Raw genomic sequence first — 25,296 nt, forward strand, 5'->3', positions numbered from 1 at the left:
CTTTGTAATACTCACTTGTGCTTTATAGTAATCTGTTTGCATTAATGTTTTATCACTGACTTCATCATTGCTTAGTTAATCTTAAGTTAATTTTAAGCCAGCCCGTAATGCTATGCATAGTATAAGTGGCTTTGGCATACTGCTCTTATCTGTATTTTTTTTTTGTACCTCTGTATGTGTGCACAAATTTATAATAAATAAATAAATAAATAAATAAATAAATAGAGACATTATCAAGTATAGAGACATTATCAAGTATAGAGACATTATCAAGTATAGAGACATTATCAAGTATAGAGGCATTATCAAGTATAGAGGCATTAACTAGTATAGAGACATTATCAAGTATAGAGACATTATCAAGTATAGAGACATTATCAAGTATAGAGGCATTAACTAGTATAGAGACATTATCAAGTATAGAGACATTATCAAGTATAGAGGCATTAACTAGTATAGAGACATTATCAAGTATAGAGACATTATCAAGTATAGAGACATTATCAAGTATAGAGGCATTATCAAGTATAGAGACATTATCAAGTATAGAGGCATTAACTAGTATAGAGACATTATCAAGTATAGAGACATTATCAAGTATAGAGGCATTATCAAGTATAGAGGCATTAACTAGTATAGAGACATTATCAAGATAGAGACATTATCAAGTATAGAGACATTATCAAGTATAGAGACATTATCAAGTATAGAGGCATTAACTAGTATAGAGACATTATCAAGTATAGAGACATTATCAAGTATAGAGGCATTAACTAGTATAGAGACATTATCAAGTATAGAGACATTATCAAGTATAGAGACATTATCAAGTATAGAGGCATTATCAAGTATAGAGACATTATCAAGTATAGAGGCATTATCAAGTATAGAGACATTATCAAGTATAGAGGCATTAACTAGTATAGAGACATTATCAAGTATAGAGACATTATCAAGTATAGAGGCATTATCAAGTATAGAGACATTATCAAGTATAGAGTCATTATCAAGTATAGAGACATTATCAAGTATAGAGGCATTAACTAGTATAGAGACATTATCAAGTATAGAGACATTATCAAGTATAGAGGCATTAACTAGTATAGAGACATTATCAAGTATATAGGCATTATCAAGTATAGAGACATTATCAAGTATAGAGGCATTAACTAGTATAGAGACATTATCAAGTATAGAGGCATTATCAAGTATAGAGACATTATCAAGTATAGAGGCATTAACTAGTATAGAGACATTATCAAGTATAGAGACATTATCAAGTATAGAGGCATTATCAAGTATAGAGACATTATCAAGTATAGAGGCATTAACTAGTATAGAGACATTATCAAGTATAGAGACATTATCAAGTATAGAGGCATTATCAAGTATAGAGGCATTAACTAGTATAGAGACATTATCAAGTATAGAGACATTATCAAGTATAGAGGCATTATCAAGTATAGAGGCATTATCAAGTATAGAGACATTATCAAGTATAGAGGCATTAACTAGTATAGAGACATTATCAAGTATAGAGACATTATCAAGTATAGAGGCATTATCAAGTATAGAGACATTATCAAGTATAGAGGCATTATCAAGTATAGAGACATTATCAAGTATAGAGGCATTAACTAGTATAGAGACATTATCAAGTATAGAGACATTATCAAGTATAGAGGCATTAACTAGTATAGAGACATTATCAAGTATAGAGACATTATCAATATAGAGACATTATCAAGTATAGAGGCATTATCAAGTATAGAGGCATTAACTAGTATAGGGACATTATCAAGTATAGAGGCATTAACTAGTATAGAGACATTATCAAGTATAGAGACATCAAGTATAGAGACATTATCAAGTATAGAGGCATTAACTAGTATAGAGGCATTATCAAGTATAGAGACATTATCAAGTATAGAGACATTATCAAGTATAGAGGCATTAACTAGTATAGAGGCATTATAAAGTATAGAGGCATTATCAAGTATAGAGGCATTAACTAGTATAGAGACATTATCAAGTATAGAGACATTATCAAGTATAGAGACATTATCAAGTATAGAGACATTATCAAGTATAGAGGCATTAACTAGTATAGAGGCATTAACTAGTATAGAGGCATTAACTAGTATAGAGGCATTAACTAGTATAGAGGCATTAACTAGTATAGAGGCATTAACTAGTATAGAGGCATTAACTAGTATAGAGTCATTAACTAGTATAGAGGCATTAACTAGTATAGAGACATTATCAAGTATAGAGGCATTATCAAGTATAGAGGCATTAACTAGTATAAAGACATTATCAAGTATAGAGGCATTAACTAGTATAGAGACATTATCAAGTATAGAGACATTATCAAGTATAGAGACATTATCAAGTATAGAGGCATTATCAAGTATAGAGGCATTATCAAGTATAGAGACATTATCAAGTATAGAGGCATTAACTAGTATAGAGACATTATCAAGTATAGAGGCATTAACTAGTATAGAGACATTATCAAGTATAGAGACATTATCAAGTATAGAGGCATTATCAAGTATAGAGGCATTATCAAGTATAGAGACATTATCAAGTATAGAGGCATTAACTAGTATAGAGGCATTATCAAGTATAGAGACATTATCAAGTATAGAGGCATTAACTAGTATAGAGACATTATCAAGTATAGAGGCATTAACTAGTATAGAGGCATTATCAAGTATAGAGACATTATCAAGTATAGAGGCATTAACTAGTATAGAGACATTATCAAGTATAGAGGGATTATCAAGTATAGAGACATTATCAAGTATAGAGGCATTAACTAGTATAGAGACATTATCAAGTATAGAGGCATTAACTAGTATAGAGGCATTATCAAGTATAGAGACATTATCAAGTATAGAGGCATTAACTAGTATAGAGACATTATCAAGTATAGAGGCATTATCAAGTATAGAGACATTATCAAGTATAGAGACATTATCAAGTATAGAGACATTATCAGGTATAGAGACATTATCAAGTATAGAGACATTATCAAGTATAGAGACATTATCAAGTATAGAGGCATTATCAAGTATAGAGACATTATCAAGTATAGAGGCATTAACTAGTATAGAGACATTATCAAGTATAGAGGCATTAACTAGTATAGAGACATTATCAAGTATAGAGACATTATCAAGTATAGAGACATTATCAAGTATAGAGACATTATCAAGTATAGAGACATTATCAAGTATAGAGACATTATCAAGTATAGAGGCATTATCAAGTATAGAGGCATTAACTAGTATAGAGGCATTAACTAGTATAGAGACATTATCAAGTATAGAGGCATTATCAAGTATAGAGACATTATCAAGTATAGAGGCATTATCAAATATAGAGGCATTATCAAGTATAGAGGCATTATCAAGTATAGAGGCATTATCAAGTATAGAGGCATTATCAAGTATAGAGGCATTATCAAGTATAGAGACATTATCAAGTATAGAGGCATTATCAAGTATAGAGACATTATCAAGTATAGAGACATTATCAAGTATAGAGACATTATCAAGTATAGAGGCATTATCAAGTGGTGGTGACTCACACCTTGATGGAACTCACCACTGAGTAAAAGGTTGCCATTAAAGACTTGTTTTTTCTTCAGCTAAGTCTTCTTTTATTCTCAATTTAATTTATTGATCCTAGTAGAGGTGTTCCTGGTGAGCCTCCAGTGTCATGACTGTACTCAGAGAGTGAGAGAGACAGTGTCATGACTGTACTCAGAGAGTGAGAGAGACAGTGTCATGACTGTACTCAGAGAGTGAGAGAGACAGTGTCATGACTGTACTCAGAGAGTGAGAGAGACAGTGTCATGACTGTACTCAGAGAGTGAGAGAGACAGTGTCATGACTGTACTCAGAGAGTGAGAGAGACAGTGTCATGACTGTACTCAGAGAGTGAGAGAGACAGTGTCATGACTGTACTCAGAGAGTGAGAGAGACAGTGTCATGACTGTACTCAGAGAGTGAGAGAGACAGTGTCATGACTGTACTCAGAGAGTGAGAGAGACAGTGTCATGACTGTACTCAGAGAGTGAGAGAGACAGTGTCATGACTGTACTCAGAGAGTGAGAGAGACAGTGTCATGACTGTACTCAGAGAGTGAGAGAGACAGTGTCATGACTGTACTCAGAGAGTGAGAGAGACAGTGTCATGACTGTACTCAGAGAGTGAGAGAGACAGTGTCATGACTGTACTCAGAGAGTGAGAGAGAAAGAGAGAGAGTCTTTTCTTATTTAAATTTAGGTACAATAATGATAGTTTTAGTTTAATATCAGTATTATAGACCTCATACCCATCCTGTGGGTGGTAGTCCAAAGATTACAGAGGTATATAATGGGTCCAGGGACTGGTGCCATTGTGTACCTCTGTAATACTGCACGCCTTATGTACCTCTTTCTCTGAAAGTAAAGAACTTCTGTTATTTCTGTGTTAGTACACTAAATAATGATCAGTGTTGGTCAAGGTGTGTTGATGTCAGAGAGAGAGTGAGCTTGTTGATGTCAGAGAGAGAGTGAGCTTGCTGATGTCAGAGAAAGTGAGCTTGATGTCAGAGTGTGAGCTTGTTGATGTCAGAGAGAGTGTGAGCTTGTTGATGTCAGAGAGTGAGCATGTTGATGTCAGAGTGTGAGCTTGTTGATGTCAGAGAGAGCTTGTTGATGTCAGAGAGAGTGAGCTTGTTGATGTCAGAGTGTGAGCTTGTTGATGTCAGAGAGTGAGCTTGTTGATGTCAGAGTGTGAGCTTGTTGATGTCAGAGTGTGAGCTTGTTGATGTCAGAGTGTAAGCTTGTTGATGTCAGAGAGAGTGAGCTTGTTGATGTCAGAGAGTGAGCTTGTTGATGTCAGAGAGTGAGCTTGTTGATGTCAGAGAGTGAGCTTGTTGATGTTAGAGTGAGCTTGTTGATGTCAGAGAGAGTGTGAGCTTGTTGATGTCAGAGAGAGTGATCTTGTTGTTAGAGAGTGAGCTTGTTGTTAGAGAGTGAGCTTGTTGATGTCACAGAGTGAGCTTGTTGATGTTAGAGAGTGTGAGCTTGTTGATGTCAGAGAAAGTGAGCTTGTTGATGTCAGACAGAATGAGCTTGTTGATGTCAGAGAGAATGAGCTTGTTGATGTTAGAGAGAGTGAGCTTGTTGATGTCAGAGAAAGTGAGCTTGTTGATGTCAGAGAGAATGAGCTTGTTGATGTCAGAGAGAATGAGCTTGTTGATGTCAGAGAAAGTGAGCTTGTTGATGTCAGAGAGAATGAGCTTCTTGATGTCAGAGAGAATGAGCTTCTTGATGTCAGAGAGTGAGCTTGTTGATGTCAGAGAAAGCGAGCTTGTTGATGTCAGAGAGAGATTGAGCTTGTTGATGCCAGAGAAAGTGAGCTTGTTGATGTCAGAGAGAATGAGCTTGTTGATGTCAGAGAGAATGAGCTTGTTGATGTTAGAGAGAGAGTGAGCTTGTTGATGTTAGAGAGTGAGCTTGTTGATGTCAGAGAAAGTGAGCTTGTTGATGTCAGAGAGAATGAGCTTGTTGATGTTAGAGAGAGAGTGAGCTTGTTGATGTCAGAGAAAGTGAGCTTGTTGATGTCAGAGAGTGAGCTTGTTGATGTCAGAGAGAATGAGCTTGTTGATGCCAGAGAGAGAGAGAGTGAGCTTGTTGATGTCAGAGAGAGTGAGCTTGTTGATGTCAGAGAGAGTGTGAGCTTGTTAATGTCAGAGAGAGTGTGAGCTTGTTGATGTCAGAGAGAGTGCGAGCTTGTTGATGTCAGAGGGAGTGTGAGCTTGTTGATGTTAGAGAGAGTGAGCTTGTTGATGTCAGAGGGAGTGTGAGCTTGTTGATGTCAGAGAGAGTGAGCTTCTTGATGTCAGAGGGAGTGTGAGCTTGTTGATGTCAGAGAGAGTGAGCTTCTTGATGTCAGAGAGAGTGCGAGCTTGTTGATGTCAGAGAGAGTGTGAGCTTGTTGATGTCAGAGAGAGTGTGAGCTTGTTGATGTCAGAGAGAGAGTGAGCTTGTTGATGTCAGAGAGAGAGTGAACTTCTAATAGTAACAAAGATAAATATAGACAAGTGTGGAATATGATGGTAAGTTTGTAAGGATCAAAATGGAATTAATTTAACCTCCTGCACTGCTTTATTTTGTTTAGGGTCGAGAATACAGCGAGTCTGAGTTACGAAGTATTTGTGCGTCAGTGTTGCGAGGTGAGTCACAATCTTAGTTCACTGACGTATTACAAACTCTTCTTAAATGCTAGGTCACTTCCCCTTGTTTTCTGATGTTATTCTTCCCATATAATCTACATTGTCTATTATTACTATCGTATTTGCATTGTCTGCTTCGTAAAGTGAAGTCCAGGATCTTTCTTTAAATCTTTGTTGTAGAAGTTTGACCTTCACTACGACAGTAATTATAGACAAGGTAGATTATAGGGGAAATAAACATATTAGAAGACAAGGAAATTCACTAGATTCTTAATACCGAGTTTTGTTCCTGATGTTCCAGTCTAGCCACAGTTTATCTAAAATTTAGAGTAATGAGTAATTTAATGGAAATTTATATATTTTGGGGCCTTTGGGATTTTTTTTTTTTGTAATGAAAATTAGCCAATATAACTCACTCCAGCGTAAACCTGAAGTAATTCTAAGTTAGTTATTTGGCTTCCTTAAGTTGGGTTTACTTACCTAAAGAAATAGTTTTCTTCTGTTTGTAACTACACCAGTACACAACAAACATAATATTGTAACTAACACCAGTACACAACAAACATAATATTGTAACTAACACCAGTACACAACAAACATAATATTGTAACTAACACCAGTACACAGCAAACAATATTGTAACTAACACCAGTACACAACAAACATAATATTGTAACTAACACCAGTACACAACAAACATAATATTGTAACTAACACCAGTACACAACAAACATAATATTGTAACTAACACCAGTACACAACAAACATAATATTGTAACTAACACCAGTACACAACAAACATAATATTGTAACTAACACCAGTACACAACAAACATAATATTGTAACTAACACCAGTACACAACAAACATAATATTGTAACTAACACCAGTACACAACAAACATGTACACAACAAACATAATATTGCAGAATTAATATAATAACAAACACCAAGTTCTAAACTCAATATTAACTAACAATATAATGAAACAATTTGCAGACAAAATTTCCCGATGTCAAATTGCTTTAATTTAAATCTTGAGTGAAATACAGACCGAGAGTTGAGGTGTAAGACACTCACTATACTATATTATTATTATTATTATTATTATTATTATTATTATTATTATTTCCAGACTCTGATACACCACATTGTGTTACTACCTGGATTTATAAAATATTTTAGAAACTAGAGCAAAAATTGTTTCTCTAATTCATGCAACAGACACGAAGGATATCCGCTTAATATATATATATATATATATATATATATATATATATATATATATATATATATATATATATATATATATATATATATATATATATATATATATATATATATATATATATATATATATATATATATATATATATATATATATATATGAGATTAAGACACATGTGCAACATCTGGGTATCTTTATTGTAGACGTTTCGCCATCCAGTGGCTTTATCAATACAAATTCTAGGACATAACTTGAAGACAGTAGAACTATGTACAGAAGATGAGGTAATCAGTCCCTCAACCTAGGAGTAGGTGCGAACAGCACCATAGTCGTGGATATATATATATATATATATATATATATATATATATATATATATATATATATATATATATATATATATATATATATATAATGAAATAGATGGGTAGGTGTATATTGCAGTTTATTTACAAGTGTTAGAAGGTTGAAGTATATATCTTGTATCAAAATAGTTTAAAAAAATACCCAAACTTTGATAAAACAGAGTGAGGATAGCTGAATAATGTTAATATCGCATTATAACTCACATCGACATTCATCATAACCCAGGTAACAACATTGTAAGTATTAATATACTTGTCAGTATAATTAGTAATATCACAATATATTTAGTAATATCACAATATATTTAGTAATGTCACAATATATTTAGTATTGTCACAGAATATATTTGTTGAAAGTTTTGCCATGCCTTTACCTGAAGCTGCGATCATATATTCATAATATTGCAATGCTAATGCGTCACTTACAGAGAACTTGGCTGAGATAGCCAAGACACTGCAGGGGCCACCAGGTGCCCCAGGTGTTGGACGGCGAGGACCCCCGGGTGAACCAGGAGAAGTTGGTGCACCAGGTTGGAAGACTTATAAAACTTGTATCCCTTAGTGATCCTAGCCCTTTCTTACCCCCTAACCCATTGTGGCCCACGTAACACGCTGTGGCCCCTTCACTCGTTGTGGCCCCTTCACCCACTGTGGCCCCTTCACCCACTGTGGTCCCTTCACCCACTGTGGCCCCTTTACCCACTGTGGCCCTCTTTACCCACTGTGGCCCCTTCACCCACTGTGGCCCCTTTACCCACTGTGGCCCCTTCACCCACTGTGGTCCCTTCACCCACTGTGGCCCTCTTTACCCACTATGGCCTAGTAACTTTACCTAGACATTTGCCCTGGTCACTAGTGGTACTGAAGCTATGGCGCTGTTACCCCTTTAGGTAACTAAGAAACTGGCATTTACTCTCTCATCTTTTTAAATAATAATAATAATAACAGTAATAATAATAATTGCTGGCAGCAAGGTAGCGCCGGAAATACTCCCAGGGTAATTACCACTGCTCTGAGAAAATTTAACGTCATTGAACAATAAGGTTTTGAAATCGATGTTGAGTAAAACTAATTAAGGTAAAAGTGCTATGCCATATTAAACTCTTTCTTTTCTGAATCTTAAATTAGCTTAAGAGATGATCTGAAGGAACTCTCTCACCAGCAGACCTGAACCCACAAGTGTTTAATGTTCACACGTGGAATGATGCAGCCTCCAGCACACACAATTTACTAGTTAATTTAGACCTTTTACCTATTCGCCTCCCATTTCAAAGCGTATCTTCCACTCCCCTAAACCATCCTGTCACTCGACAACAGCGGCGCTGATACTATACCTTTGCCCTAACCTAAACCATCCTAGCCCACCCTGTCAGTCGACGACAGCGGCGGCTGACGCTTGTTTCCCACAGACCGCATGGAGGAGCTGGTTCTGGGCCTGCATGGCCCGCCTGGCCCGCCTGGCCCGGGTGCAACTGGACGTCCTGGCCTGCCCGGGAAGCCAGGTAACCCAGGTACTCACCTCATCTCACCTTCCAACTCCCTAAATAATTGCATCATTGCTGTGCAGCCTCCCAGCTTCAAGTGTGCACGCAGCTGACACACTGATGGTCTGCATGATGGACTAACCTAAAACAACTCTGATGTACCTTTGCTTTTATATGTATTGCATAACTTAGCATCATATCTTCTGGTGTAATCTTTAAATTCTGACGGGGTGGATTGGTAAGCCAGCGGAAGACCTTGATCACATAACGAAAATCCGAGTAGCAGATCTTTGCAAAAATGATAGGGTGTAAATCATTAAGAGTTGTGATGTTTCCCTCGCTTCTCTGTCCACCAGTCTGACTATTACATTCCCAAGAATATCCTTCAGTGTTTAATTATGATCTCTGTAACCCACGAACTTAAAATGATAAACAAAAAGTATTTAAAAAAATCACAATTAAATATGCATCGCGTGCAAAATTTTTGTCAGGAATAACTAAGTTTATTAAGCTAGAGAAATGGTCTTTGAGTCAAGTTCATGACCATTTCAACTGGGATGAGCAGTGACAAGTTGTGTCAGCAGCTGATATATACTCGAGTGCTGACTATCAAGAGTGACCTGACATATTAGTGTTGTGTGGAGATAACTTCTAGCCTGAGTGTGCACCAGTCAGGCTGAGGTTAAATTTACTTTCAAACCAGTAGAAAAAATGAAGTTAGTATTTTTAATTTTCATATAAATTCAGTCTAAAAATCACCATTTATATTTTCACTTGAGTTGCAGTGACTGAGTTCTTTCACCTGTGCACGACCTTGTACATGAGCTCTATCGTCATGTATATAGTTTTCCTGAGTGCAAGTTTAATTTATAATTATTTTTATTAAGTACGGTTATCTCTGGTATATTATAAAGTTGATTATCATATATTGAATTTTTAATAACATTAAAGTGTTAATCATAAAGTTTACCCAAGTTTTAAGTGAAAAATAAACTTTACTGAAGTTATATATGACTTGAAGTATGTATAACATATATCTCTGTAATGTAATGGTATTATTATGAGTGTTAATGTGGCAGGTGCTCCTGGGTCACCTGGTGAGACTGGTGCACGTGGCTACACAGGATACCCAGGTGCTGGTGGACCCCCAGGGCCACAAGGGGAACGAGGGGCCCGCGGCTACAAAGGTGACAGAGGTTCCATGGGTGAGGGCAGAGATGGTAAAACAGGACCAGCAGGAGAACCAGGTTTGTACAGCAGCTTCGGTTTTGTCAACTGTTACAATTAAGTTAATAAATCGTTTATAGTTTATTGATATGATACTTAGTAAATGATACTGACAAATTGACTTAACAAGTCCCGTGAGCAACACCAGGATATATTTGTTAGATAATGTTTGGGTCTTGGGTTTAAACACCAATAACGCTGCATAACTTTTTCGCCTCCAGTTACTTAAGATGGAGACTTGTTAGGATTTTTAACCCGGAGAGTTAGCTACCCAGGATAACACATAAAAGTCAGTGCATCATTGAAGACCGTCTGTCTTATTACCATTGGGGTTCTTTTAATCTTGTTCCCCAGGATGCGACCCACACCAGCCGACTAACACCCAGGTACCTACTTACTGCTAGGTGAACAGGGACAGCAGGTGTAAGGAAACATGCCTATGTTTTCACCCGTGCCGGAGATTGAAACACGGATACTCAGTGTTGGAGTGCATTGCCAACCGAGCCACCGGACTGTTTACATGTTTATATCCGGTTACAGTCATATTAAATTGTTTATGCAGACATGAATTAAATCATAAAAATATTATAAAAAATATTAGCTTATATTTAAGCAAGGTTTGCTTGAATTACAATAAACAAAGTCAGTGTATTTCTCCAGAATGTTATGAAACATAAAGTTGTGCATAAAATACACTTGTTGAACATCTCTGAACTCATTAAATTGCTCACATTACGGGATATAATAAGGCAAGGTGTTACAGTTGTCCACCTGGTCAAGTTTACATTTAGTTTAGTCTACCTGGAGAGGGTTTCGGGGGTCAACGCCCCGGCAGCTCGGTCTGAGACTAGGACTCATGGTGGATCAGGGTCCGATCAACCAGGCTGTTACTGCTGGCCGCACGCAAACTAACGTACGAACCACAGCCCTGTTGGTCAGGTACTGACTTTAGGTGTCTGTCCAGTGACTTCTTGAAGACAGCCAGGGGTCTATTGGTAATTCCCCTTATGTATGCTGGGAGGCAATTGAACAGTCTTGGGCCCCGGACACTTATTGTGTCGTCTCTCAGTGTACTCGTGGCGCCCCTGCTTTTCATCGGGGGAATGTTGAATCAACTGCCGAGTCTTTTCCTGAGAGAATTATATTCCTCCAGGTATATATATCTGTCTTGATCAAACCTGATTCCAATTAATTCCTCAAGATGCTTGAACGCTACAGGTTTAGCGCTTGTCCATGAGTATATATATATATATATATATATATATATATATATATATATATATATATACACACAGTGGTCCCTCGTTTTTCGTAATTAATCCGTTCCTGGAGCCGTTACTATAAACGAAATTTACGATTTGCGAATCAATTTTCCCCATAAGAAATAATGTAAATACAATTAATCCATTCCTGACTCCCAGAAGTATTAAAACAAAAAAAATTTTTACATGAAATATACATGTAGTACATAAACAATACAATGGGAAATGATGAATGAAACATTAACAGCATAACACTTACCTTTATTGGAGATTCTTCTTAGTGTATGGGAGACTGGAGGAGGAGAGAGATTGGATTGTTTACAGTTTGGAAGGGGAATCCCCTACCAGCAACACCTCAGGTACCAATTACTTCTCTGGGGTTGCTTCTCTTCTCTGTTTCTTAATGCCACTAGGACCACCTTAAGAGTCACTCTAGTCCTGTCTCGCAAAGTAACTGTGGAGAGAGCTCTGTTTCTGGAGTCTCTTTAACACTTTCCGAAAATGGCCCAAGACTTTGTCACTGTACATATTTCTCACCTTCTTTACCACAGGCTTGGCACTAGAAGCTTTATTTGGAGCCATGGTAGCTTATTTAGTAATTGCAAGCACTAAAATGAGTGGAATATTATGAAATATTTCGTAGGAGCACTTGAGGGGACCTTCACTCACTGGTAAACAATGCCAGACTGGCTGGGTAGGGAGGCCGCCCCAGCTCCACACTGCGTATGCATCCCAGACGAACTACTATTCGCGAGTCAACCTATGAAAAGCGAGTCCATGTTTATACGAAAATACCCCTATGATTGGCGAAATTTACGATTGCCGAGTACTACGAAAAGCGAGGGACCACTGTATATATATATATATATATATATATATATATATATATATATATATATATATATATATATATATATATATATATATATATATATATATATATATATATAAATAACTTTATTTACTACAAGCACATGTACAAGGTATACAGTCCTAGCTGACATCAGTGACATACTACTATATAGAAAGTCCCTTGTTATGTAGAGCATTTCCTGGAAATTAAGGTCCTTGTCCCAGGATGCGACCCACACCAGTCCACTAACACCCAGGTACCCATTTTACTGATGGGGAATATAAACAACCGATGTAAAGAAACACACCCAATGTTTCTACCCTCGATGGGAATCGAACTCAGACCCTTGCCATGTGAAGCGAGAACACTAGCCACCAGGCCACGGGACACTGTATATAGTAATAGATTTTACTGCCGGAAATGCACATTCATGCTAATGTGTTTCTTGTGCCTAACAATATTTGATCATATGTAAACTGCATTTCGTATACTATACAAAGAAATATATATATATATATATATATATATATATATATATATATATATATATATATATATATATATATATATATATATATATACTATCTATTTTATCTGAGTGCGATAATTAGTATGAGAAGTGACGGTTGAATCATGTGAACATTTTCTATTTTATTACGTGTATTACTTTAATATTTTTTTCAAGTTTTAATAGTTTGTGACCATCGTAATACTTGTGTATGTCAAGGATGAAGAAGAGTAACTAAGCTAAATGAGTGTGTTCCCAGGGCCTCCTGGACCACCGGGTGTGGGTCTCCCTGGAAGAATAGGTGAGCGTGGGTCCCCAGGTCTTCCAGGTCCCCAGGGTGGACGTGGTGCTCCTGGCCCCCAGGGTCCCCCGGGACACTGTGAATACTGTAACCCAGCCCTGGCTTATCAATCAGCTGCAGCACAAGGCAACACTAAGGGACCGTGAGCCTTCCCCCAACACTAAAGATGACACACCACACACGGATCTTGAAGCCATGTTCACAAGAACTCTTAATGCTTTATTCTTAACCCCAATCTCTTTACAATCCTTTGTGTATTTGTTAAATTGGCAGCTTTATTATTGCTACAAAATATAAGCTGAAGTCATTTGGAAATATAACGGTCTTTTGAAACGTCTCCCAAACTTAAGTTTAGTTAAGATTAATATTATGTTCATTTTTTTTTTAATTTCACTCACTAAAGTGCGTTTATAGTTAATATAAATTAAAATACACTTTAGAACAATCTTGAAGAGAATAAAATTATAGTGTACAATGTGCTTGTTAATATATGATAAGAGAACTCAGTAGACCAAGACAACATATCAAGAGAACATGAGCTAACAAACTGGATGTAATGATGCTCACAATACATCAAGAATAAAAGTCACAGTACCGTGACCACAACACTTCTCAACTAACACACTTTGTAAGGCAAACATGAGAGGACATTTGCGTCCGTTCTGTGACTTTATAATGAGTCAATATGGTCAGTAACCTCGTCTAGTGTTTGCTGTGCTAAGTGCGGGTTAGATGTGATATGGTCACAATCCATCACTGCCAAGCACTCATGGTAGTCTTTGTTTATTCTTATTATTACACATAATTACTTTGTGATTGAAGTCAAAGATAATTTATAAAAAATACAATATGTTAAATGTTCTGTGGGACAAGCGCTGTAATTTAAAGACTCAATTTATCATAAAACTTTAAGTAAATACTGTTTAAAGTATTGCCACTGTATCGTCTGACCTTTGTATTCATAGCAAAACTATATGTAACTAAATATGTGAAAGATTATTGATGATTAAAGTGCAAAAAAAATACGTCAGTTGTCCCGTAAATATTATACGATCTCAACTACTGAGTTAGAGCAGTACAGTGTTACCTGTACTGTTAGAACAGTACAGTGTTACCTGTACTGTTAGAACAGTACAGTGTTACCTATACTGTTAGAGCAGTACAGTGTTACCTGTACTGTTAGAGCAGTACAGTGTTACCTGTACTGTTAGAACAGTACAGTGTTACCTGTACTGTTAGAGCAGTACAGTGTTACCTGTACTGTTAGAGCAGTACAGTGTTACCTGTACTGTTAGAGCAGTACAGTGTTACCTGTACTGTTAGAGCAGTACAGTGTTACCTGTACTGTTAGAACAGTACAGTGTTACCTGTACTGTTAGAGCAGTACAGTGTTACCTGTACTGTTAGAGCAGTACAGTGTTACCTGTACTGTTAGAACAGTACAGTGTTACCTGTACTGTTAGAACAGTACAGTGTTACCTGTACTGTTAGAGCAGTACAGTGTTACCTGTACTGTTAGAGCAGTACAGTGTTACCTGTACTGTTAGAACAGTACAGTGTTACCTGTACTGTTAGAGCAGTACAGTGTTACCTGTACTGTTAGAGCAGTACAGTGTTACCTGTACTGTTAGAACAGTACAGTGTTACCTGTACTGTTAGAGCAGTACAGTGTTACCTGTACTGTTAGAACAGTACAGTGTTACCTGTACTGTTAGAACAGTACAGTGTTACCTGTACTGTTAGAGCAGTACAGTGTTACCTGTACTGTTAGAGCAGTACAGTGTTACCTGTACTGTTAGAACAGTACAGTGTTACCTGTACTGTTAGAGCAGTACAGTGTTACCTGTACTGTTAGAGCAGTACAGTGTTACCTGTACTGTTAGAACAGTACAGTGTTACCTGTACTGTTAGAGCAGTACAGTGTTACCTGTACTGTTAGAGCAGTACAGTGTTACCTGTACTGTTAGAGCAGTACAGTGTTACCTGTACTGTTAGAGCAGTACAGTGTTACCTGTACTGTTAGAGCAGTACAGTGTTACCTGTACTGTTAGAGCAGTACAGTGTTACCTGTACTGTTAGAGCAGTACAGTGTTACCTGTACTGTTAGAGCAGTACAGTGTTACCTGTACTGTTAGAGCAGTACAGTGTTACCTGTACTGTTAGAACAGTACAGTGTTACCTGTACTGTTAGAGCAGTACAGTGTTACCTGTACTGTTAGAGCAGTACAGTGTTACCTGTACTGTTAGAGCAGTACAGTGTTACCTGTACTGTTAGAGCAGTACAGTGTTACCTGTACTGTTAGAGCAGTACAGTGTTACCTGTACTGTTAGAGCAGTACAGTGTTACCTGTACTGTTAGAGCAGTACAGTGTTACCTGTACTGTTAGAGCAGTACAGTGTTACCTGTACTGTTAGAGCAGTACAGTGTTACCTGTACTGTTAGAACAGTACAGTGTTACCTGTACTGTTAGAGCAGTACAGTGTTACCTGTACTGTTAGAGCAGTACAGTGTTACCTGTACTGTTAGAGCAGTACAGTGTTACCTGTACTGTTAGAGCAGTACAGTGTTACCTGTACTGTTAGAGCAGTACAGTGTTACCTGTACTGTTAGAGCAGTACAGTGTTACCTGTACTGTTAGAACAGTACAGTGTTACCTGTACTGTTAGAGCAGTACAGTGTTACCTGTACTGTTAGAGCAGTACAGTGTTACCTGTACTGTTAGAGCAGTACAGTGTTACCTGTACTGTTAGAGCAGTACAGTGTTACCTGTACTGTTAGAGCAGTACAGTGTTACCTGTACTGTTAGAGCAGTACAGTGTTACCTGTACTGTTAGAGCAGTACAGTGTTACCTGTACTGTTAGAGCAGTACAGTGTTACCTGTACTGTTAGAACAGTACAGTGTTACCTGTACTGTTAGAGCAGTACAGTGTTACCTGTACTGTTAGAGCAGTACAGTGTTACCTGTACTGTTAGAGCAGTACAGTGTTACCTGTACTGTTAGAGCAGTACAGTGTTACCTGTACTGTTAGAGCAGTACAGTGTTACATGTACTGTTAGAGCAGTACAGTGTTACCTGTACTGTTAGAGCAGTACAGTGTTACCTGTACTGTTAGAGCAGTACAGTGTTACCTGTACTGTTAGAGCAGTACAGTGTTACCTGTACTGTTAGAGCAGTACAGTGTTACATGTACTGTTAGAGCAGTACAGTGTTACCTGTACTGTTAAAGCAGTACAGTGTTACCTGTACTGAGAGAGCAGTACAGTGTTATATGTACTGTTAAAGCAGTACAATGTTACCTGTACTGAGAGAGCAGTACAGTGTTATATGTACTGTTAAAGCAGTACAATGTTACCTGTACTGAGAGAGCAGTACAGTGTTACATGTACTGTTAGAGCAGTACAGTGTTACATGTACTGTTAGAGCAGTACAGTGTTATATGTACTGTTAAAGCAGTACAATGTTACCTGTACTGAGAGAGCAGTACAGTGTTACCTGTACTGTTAGAGTAGGATAGTATACAGGGGCCACTATACAGTTCAGTGGTGCTACTTTTTTTCTGATCTATTAAGCTGCCATCGAGTATATTATCTAAGACTAACATGAATGTGTACATAAAATCATTTTTTATCTAAATTAATAAAGAGTTGGCCAACAACTGATGAATATTTTCTTATACTTCCTTTTGCCCTCTTACGAACACAGGTAAAGTATGGCCCGTCAGACCTGGTCGTAATGGAAAATAGAGCAAACAAAACTCAACAATAGACTATAATGTATATATTTGCCTTTACCAGACGTATACAGGTATGTACAATATGTGCAGATAGTATAGTAAATGTACACCATGGTGACAGATAAAGCAAAAGCCAGAGAGAGTGTACACCATACTCAACCAGCAGGTAGGCAAGTCTGCCAATGCTTACCGAAAGTGAACCACGTTGCTTCTGTTTTGGATGGCCTGCCTGTGATTGGTCAGTGATTCAAGGTACTGATTTAAAGATGGGTACCTTATAGATAGTGAACCTTTAGCACCCAGTTCACTGGATGAGAGGCAGCCTATATGAAAGTATGACATACACCGAATGAATCATAACATACCCTTTGCATGCCACACCCCCACCAAAAAGGGCTCTAATAGCCAGAATTAGGCCTCCACCTCCATGGGTTGCGTACCACTATGGCACTTAACCTCTCAACCATCCAACTCATTAGATAGGGCTCAACTTTTCTCGAGACTCAAAGTCAAACTCTGTCCTAGAGCAAGACAGCAGACAGTAGGGCTAACATTAGTTCAAGACACCTCCGACGGCAGCAGAATGCCTCCTAACTAAAGAAAAAAAAAAGAAAAGCCGACATCGTTTTAAAAACATTTATAAAAGGGGAAAAAAAGATCTAAGCTACCCATATGGTCCCTAACACTTCCTAACCTAAATTCGTGACAATGTGTCAGCCGGTACACTTTCCTTGCCGGCAATATGTATGACTCCAATGTTATAAAGTTGCAGCCTGAGACTCCATCTCATCAGACGTGTGTTGTAGTTTTTCATGGTGTTGAGGCAGACTAACGGATTGTGATCGCTGTAGACTGTGACCACCTGGGACGACTGCCCCACGAATATACCAAGGTGTTCCAATACAAGTATCAGAGCTAGGGCTTCTTTCTCTATGGTGGTGTAAGCCCTTTGGTGAGGTTGATACTTGGCAGAGAGGTAAGTGACGGGCTGCAACCACTCTTCCCCAGAATTTTGTATGCGTACATCAACCTGTAATACAAAAGGTTTTGAAAAATCGGGAGACAGAAGAATGGGTGCAATACAAAGCAGCTGTTTGGCTTTATTAAATGCCTCTTGACACTCTGGAATCCACTGATTTTTTTGTTTCCGACTCGTAAGTGAGATTAGGGGGGCTACAACATCTGCCAAGTTCTTACAGAAGCGTCTGTAGAACCTACCATCCATAAAAAAACGCTAGAGGGATTTCCTATCATGAGGTACTGGGTAATTCTTAATTGGCGTGAATTTTAACAAATTTAGGGGCTACTTTACCATTACCTACTACAGGGCCCCAAAAAAGTAATAGCAGAGTGGCCAAAGGATGACTTACATAGATTTACAGCTAACTGGAAACTCCTAAACCTCTCAAAGAGTACTTTAAGTCGGGAAATATGTTGGTCCCACGTATCGGAAACTACTACTATATAGTCCATTTAAGTTGTCGTGCCTTCAGATCCTTTAATAACCTGATGGATCAGCTTCTGGAACGTTGCCGTCGAGTTCCGCATTTCGAATGTGGTCACTGTATATTAATAGTGACCTCCTGGAATTACGAAGGCAGAGATTTCCTTTGCATTATCTGTCAAAGGGACCTGATAGTAACCTTTAAGGTCTAGTTTGGAAACAAAAGTAGCCTTACCCTCAAAAGCCAATACATCATCCAAACGTGGCAGAGGGTAAGCATCTGGAATAGGGACCTCATTCACCTTACGGTAGTCTGTACACATTCGAAAACTTCCATCAGACTTCTTAACAAGGATACATGGTGAAGCCCACGGACTGGATGACTCCTCCACTAATCTGAGTTCTAACAGAAATGCTACCTCCTGTTGAAGTAGCCTCTGTTTTTCAGGATTAGCTCTGCAGGAGGAGAGTTTAATAGGCTTAGTGTTTCCAACATCTACATCATCTGAAAATATGTCAGGGTAAGTTTGTAAGAGGGCAGTTAGACATATTATTTGATCGTTAGACGCCCCAGCATTAAAGTGATAGGGTCCTTGAGGAGGACAGAATTAGGAAGCTTAACTTGGATCTCTGGAATGACGTGTAAGGAGTCAGGGTCGTCTACAGAGGCAGAGGACAGAATCATTACTGGGACTTTATGTGGGGCTATTAAACATTTTAATCTGATTTATGTGGTAAATTTTACTTTTAGTGGGTTTATCAAGGAGAGCTACCACATAATTTACATCAGAAATTTTACTTATTATTTACGTTGGTCCCATGAATCTAGCTTTTAAGGTGTGGCCAGACACAGGTTCCTGCACCAGCACCTTGTCTCTTCTATTTCATAGTGTTTTGAGCATATTTTAAATATGCCTTAGCCAATTGACGGGCCACCTGCAGGTGTCTTCTCCCATTCATCTTCCCTTGAGCACTCGCAGGGGACCTCTTACATTGTGCCCGAAGATTACCTCAAATGGGCTGTACCCTGTTGATTCCTGCACAGTTTCTCTCATTGTGAACAGCAACAGATGAAGTGATTCATCCCAGTCTGTAGGAAAATACATGCAAAAGGTTCTCATCATGGTTTTTAACATCTGATGAAATCTTTCCAAGGCGTCGTGGGACTGAGGATGATAGGCAGTGGATAATTTATGAATTATACCTAGACTAGTTAAAGCTTCCCTAAAAGCTTTGGCTGTAAAGTCAGTACCCTGGTCATTCTGGATAGACTTTGGAATGCCAAAGTAAGATATAAACTTAGTTATGGCTTTAAGAATGACTTTAGTGTTTATTTTTTTTATACTGCGCATTGGGACTGCTTCCACATACCTAGTAGCTTTGTCCATGATAGTGAATAGGTACTGATTCCCAGACTTTGATTTTGGTAATGGTCCCACACAATCAACGATCAGCTCGGCAAACTGTTCTCCATCTGCAGGTATGGGATGAAGTGGGGAGAGTTTAATGGGGTGTCCATGTTTACCTACTTTTTGACATTCCCAACAAGAGCGGATGTAATTCGTCACATCTTGCCCTATTTTAGGCCAGTAGAACTCTTTCAGTATTCTAGAATATTCAGAGTTTTTGCAATTCCCAAATGACCTCCTTAGTTTAATATGTTTATTATGCACCCCATACCCATCCTGTGGGCGGTAGTCAAAAGATTACAGAGGTACATAATTGGTCCAGGGACTGGACTCCAAAGTTTTGATAGCTGAGCAAGTTACAGAGGTAATGAACTCACAATTTACAAAGGTAATGAACTCACAATTTACAAAGGTAGTGAACTCACAATTTACAATGGTAATGAACTCCAGGTAGGTCTGGTCACAATCATGACAAGTTACAAAGGTATTTACAGATTACAGAGGTACGTAATGGGTCCAGGGACTGGGCCCCCAAAGTTTTGATAGCTGAACTAGGTACAAAGGTAATGAGCTCACAAGTTACAAAGGTAATGAATTCTGTAGAATGGTTACTTACGTTTATACATGGCTACAATCATGAATAAATTATAGAGTAATGAGCAATTCACACTTCCACACCCGGTCACAACTGTAATGAGTTATTTATTATCATCACACTGGCCGATTCCCACCAAGGCAGGGTGGCCCGAAAAAGAAAAACTTTCACCATCATTCACTCCATCACTGTCTTGCCAGAAGGGTGCTTTACACTACAGTTTTTAAACTGCAACATTAACACCCCTCCTTCAGAGTGCAGGCACTGTACTTCCCATCTACAGGACTCAAGTCCGGCCTGCCGGTTTCCCTGAACTCCTTCATGAGTTATTGGTGCAAATATTGATTGTTGAGTCACACATACACCACACACACACTCGACCCCTGCAACCACAAATAGGTGAGTACACACACACACACACACACACACACACACTTTAGTTTAATATCTTTATTATGCACCCCATACCCATCCTGTGGGCGGTAGTCAAAAGATTACAAAGGTACATAATGGGTCCAGTGACTGGACCCCAAAGTTACAGAGGTAATGAATCAGCTTCACTCCTATACATGGTTACAGCCATGAGCAAATTACAAAGTAATGAACCACTGATACGTCCACACCTGGTCACAATTATAATGAGTTATAAATACAAATGTTAAGTGGATCATACACCCACACTAGCGCGCGCGCGCGCACATACACACACACACACGAGGGGGCACGCACGGACATGTGCACACGAGCGTACAAATATATGCATACACACAAGGACGCACACCCACACACACACACACACACCCTCACACACACCCACACACACACCCTCACAAACACCCACACACACACACCCACACACGCACACACACACACGCACAGAGAGGGGAGAGAGGGGTGGGTTGATTGCATCTTCTTGGACTGCAAGAAGGCCTTTGACACAGTTCCTCACAAGAGATTAGTGCAGAAGCTAGAGCATCAGGCGCATATAACAGGAAGGGCACTGCAATGGATCAGAGAATACCTGACAGGGAGGCAACAACGAGTCATGGTACGTAATGATGTATCACAGTGGGCACCTGTGACGAGCGGGGTCCCACAGGGGTCGGTCCTAGGACCAGTGCTATTTTTGGTATATGTGAACGACATGACGGAAGGGTTAGACTCAGAAGTGTCCCTGTTTGCAGATGATGTGAAGTTAATGAGGAGAATTAAATCTGATGAGGACCAGGCAGGACTTCAAAGAGACCTGGACAGACTGGACACCTGGTCCAGCAAATGGCTTCTCGAATTTAATCCTGCCAAATGCAAAGTCATGAAGATGGGGGAGGGGCACAGAAGACCACAGACAGAGTATAGGCTAGGTGGCCAAAGACTGCAAACCTCACTCAAGGAGAAAGATCTTGGGGTGAGTATAACACCGAGCATGTCTCCGGAAGCACACATCAATCAGATAACTGCTGCAGCATATGGGCGCCTGGCAAACCTGAGAACAGCATTCCGATACCTTAGTAAGGAATCATTCAAGACACTGTACACCGTGTATGTCAGGCCCATACTGGAGTATGCAGCACCTGTTTGGAACCCGCACTTGATAAAGCACGTCAGGAAACTAGAGAAAGTACAAAGGTTTGCGACAAGGTTAGTTCCAGAGCTAAGGGGAATGTCCTATGAAGAAAGATTAAGGGAAATCGGCCTGACCTCACTGGAGGACAGGAGGGTCAGGGGAGACATGATAACGACATATAAAATACTGCGTGGAATAGACAAGGTGGACAAAGACAGGATGTTCCAGGGAGGGGACACAGAAACAAGAGGCCACAATTGGAAGTTGAAGACACAAATGAGTCAGAGAGATAGTAGGAAGTATTTCTTCAGTCATAGAGTTGTAAGGCAGTGGAATAGCCTAGAAAATGACGTAGTGGAGGCAGGAACCATACACAGTTTTAAGACGAGGTTTGATAAAGCTCATGGAGCGGGGAGAGAGAGGGCCTAGTAGCAACCGGTGAAGAGGCGGGGCCAGGAGCTAGGACTCGACCCCTGCAACCACAAATAGGTGAGTACACACACACCCACACACGCGCGCACACACACACACACACCCACACACGTGCTCACACACACACACACACACACACACACACACACACACACACACACACACACACACACACACACACACCCTTACACACCCTCACACACACCCACACACACACACACACACACACGCACGCACACACACACATGACAGAAGGAATAAACTCCGAGGTGTCCCTGTTTGCAGATGACGTGAAGTTGATGAGAAGAGTTCATTCGATCGAAGACCCGGCAGAACTACAAAGGGATCTGGACAGGCTGCAGACCTGGTCCAGCAACTGGCTCCTGGAGTTCAATCCCACCAAGTGCAAAGTCATGAGGATTGGGGAAGGGCAAAGAAGACCGCAGACGGAGTACAGTCTAGGGGGGCCAGAGACTACAAACATCACTCAAGGAAAAAGATCTTGGGGTGAGTATAACACCAGGCACATCTCCTGAAGCGCACATCAACCAAATAACTGCCGCAGCATATGGGCGCCTGGCAAACCTCAGAACAGCATTCCGACATCTTAATAAGGAATCGTTCAGGACCCTGTACACCGTGTACGTTGGACCCATATTAGAGTATGCGGCACCAGTTTGGAACCCACACCTAGCCAAGCATGTAAAGAAACTAGAGAAAGTGCAAAGGTTTGCAACAAGACTAGTCCCAGAGTTAAGAGGTATGTCCTATGAGGAGAGGTTAAGGGAAATCAACCTGACGACACTGGAGGACAGGAGAGATAGGGGGGACATGATAACGACTTACAAAATACTGAGAGGAATTGACAAGGTGGACAAAGACAGGATGTTCCAGAGACTGGATACAGCAACACTGGGACACAGTTGGAAGCTGAAGACACAGATGAATCAAAGGGATGTTAGGAAGTATTTCTTCAGCCATAGAGTAGTCAGGAAGTGGAATAGTTTGGGAAGCGATGTAGTGGAGGCAGGATCCATACATAGCTTTAAGCAGAGGTACGATAAAGCTCATGGTTCAGGGAGAGTGACCTAGTGGCGACCAGTGAAGAGGCGGGGCCAGGAGCTTGGACTCGACCCCTGCAACCTCAACTAGGTGAGTACTAGGTGAGTACACACACACACACACACACACACACACACACACACACACCAACACCCACACACACACACACACCCTCACACCCACACACACACCCTCACACACACACCCACACACGCACACACACACCCACACACGCACACACACACCCACACACGCACACACACACCCACACACGCACACACACACCCACACACGCACACACACACCCACACACGCACACACACACACACACACACACACACACACACACCCTCACACACACCCGCACACACACCCTCACACACACACCCACACACGCACACACACACCCACACACGCACACACACACCCACACACGCACACACACACCCACACACGCACACACACACACACACACACACACACACACACACACACACACACACACACACACACACACACACACACCAACACCCACACACACACACACACACACCTTCACACCCACACACACACCCTCACACGCACACCCACACACGCACACACACACACACTCACACACACACACACACACACACACACACACACACACACACACACACACACACACACACACACACACACACACACACACACCCTCACACACACACACACACACACACACACATACACAAACTCGTACAACACACACACGCACACACACACACACACACACACACACACACACACACACACACACACACACACACACACACACACACACACACATACACGCACACATGTGGTAATGCTTTATTTACAGCTAGCAAAGTCAGGGTATTTCTCCAGAATGGTCTGCAAAATACCACTGTGGATAAAATACTTTGCCATTTCTTGAACATTTCTGAGTGAGTTGTTTCTAAATTCATTAATCTGATCACACTCCAGTACATAATGACGCAATGTGTGACAATAGTCCATCTGGCAAAGTTTACATTTCGTTTGGTCTACATCTGGTGGTGGTGATTTAACCTGCCAAAGATACTTGTAACCCAGCCGGAGCCGGGCAGTAGCGACATCCAAGAGTCTGCTTATCTTGTTGGATGCACCATAGACATGTGGCTCCTCCTGCATGATGGAATGATGATAGATGGACTGACTTGTGTCAGTCTTCCTAAGTCTTAAGTCAATAAAGTTCATTTGAAGTTCTTTTCGTATTATTGTTCTCAAACTGCTAACTGACAGCCCAAGATTGTAATCTACCCCCTCTTTGAAAGCATACAGCTTAGCCAATTTATCAGTTCTATCATGCATCTGAAGACCAATGTGAGATGGAATCCACAGCATGTGCACTCTGACTCCACTGTCCACAATCTTACCATATCTATGTCTGGCTTCTGACACAAGCATGCCACAATTTATACTTAATGAGTTAAGAACATTTATGGATGACAGAGAATCAGTTACAATTAATGTGTCAACCTTAGATACATGGACACATTTGAGAGCAAGGAGTATGGCCCAGTTATTGATGCGTGCTCCAATTTCTTTATGAGAGC

The 25,296-nt window shown here is 39.8% G+C and overlaps 2 protein-coding genes across 5 annotated transcripts in view; one reads left to right on the plus strand and one right to left on the minus strand.

Moving 5' to 3' along the window:
* Positions 1-14,484, plus strand: part of LOC138854110 (collagen alpha-1(IX) chain-like) — a 178,888-nt gene extending 164,404 nt beyond the window's left edge. For 2 of the 3 annotated variants that reach the window (XM_070095229.1, XM_070095230.1), the window contains exons 18-21: positions 6,177-6,231; positions 8,253-8,354; positions 10,388-10,555; positions 13,418-14,484. In XM_070095229.1, the coding sequence (XP_069951330.1) occupies positions 6,177-6,231; positions 8,253-8,354; positions 10,388-10,555; positions 13,418-13,605 (513 nt within the window). In that variant the 3' untranslated portion in view covers positions 13,606-14,484. Of the gene's footprint in view, positions 1-6,176; positions 6,232-8,252; positions 8,355-9,233; positions 9,336-10,387; positions 10,556-13,417 lie in introns of all 3 variants that reach the window. The other variant, XM_070095231.1, reaches the window with a different exon arrangement.
* Positions 1-25,296, minus strand: part of LOC138854111 (uncharacterized) — a 423,710-nt gene that overhangs the window by 334,205 nt on the left and 64,209 nt on the right. The gene's annotated exons all lie outside the window — the stretch shown is intronic.

Source organism: Cherax quadricarinatus, chromosome 49 (genome assembly GCF_038502225.1).
Source record: "Cherax quadricarinatus isolate ZL_2023a chromosome 49, ASM3850222v1, whole genome shotgun sequence".
Lineage (NCBI taxonomy): Eukaryota > Metazoa > Arthropoda > Malacostraca > Decapoda > Parastacidae > Cherax > Cherax quadricarinatus.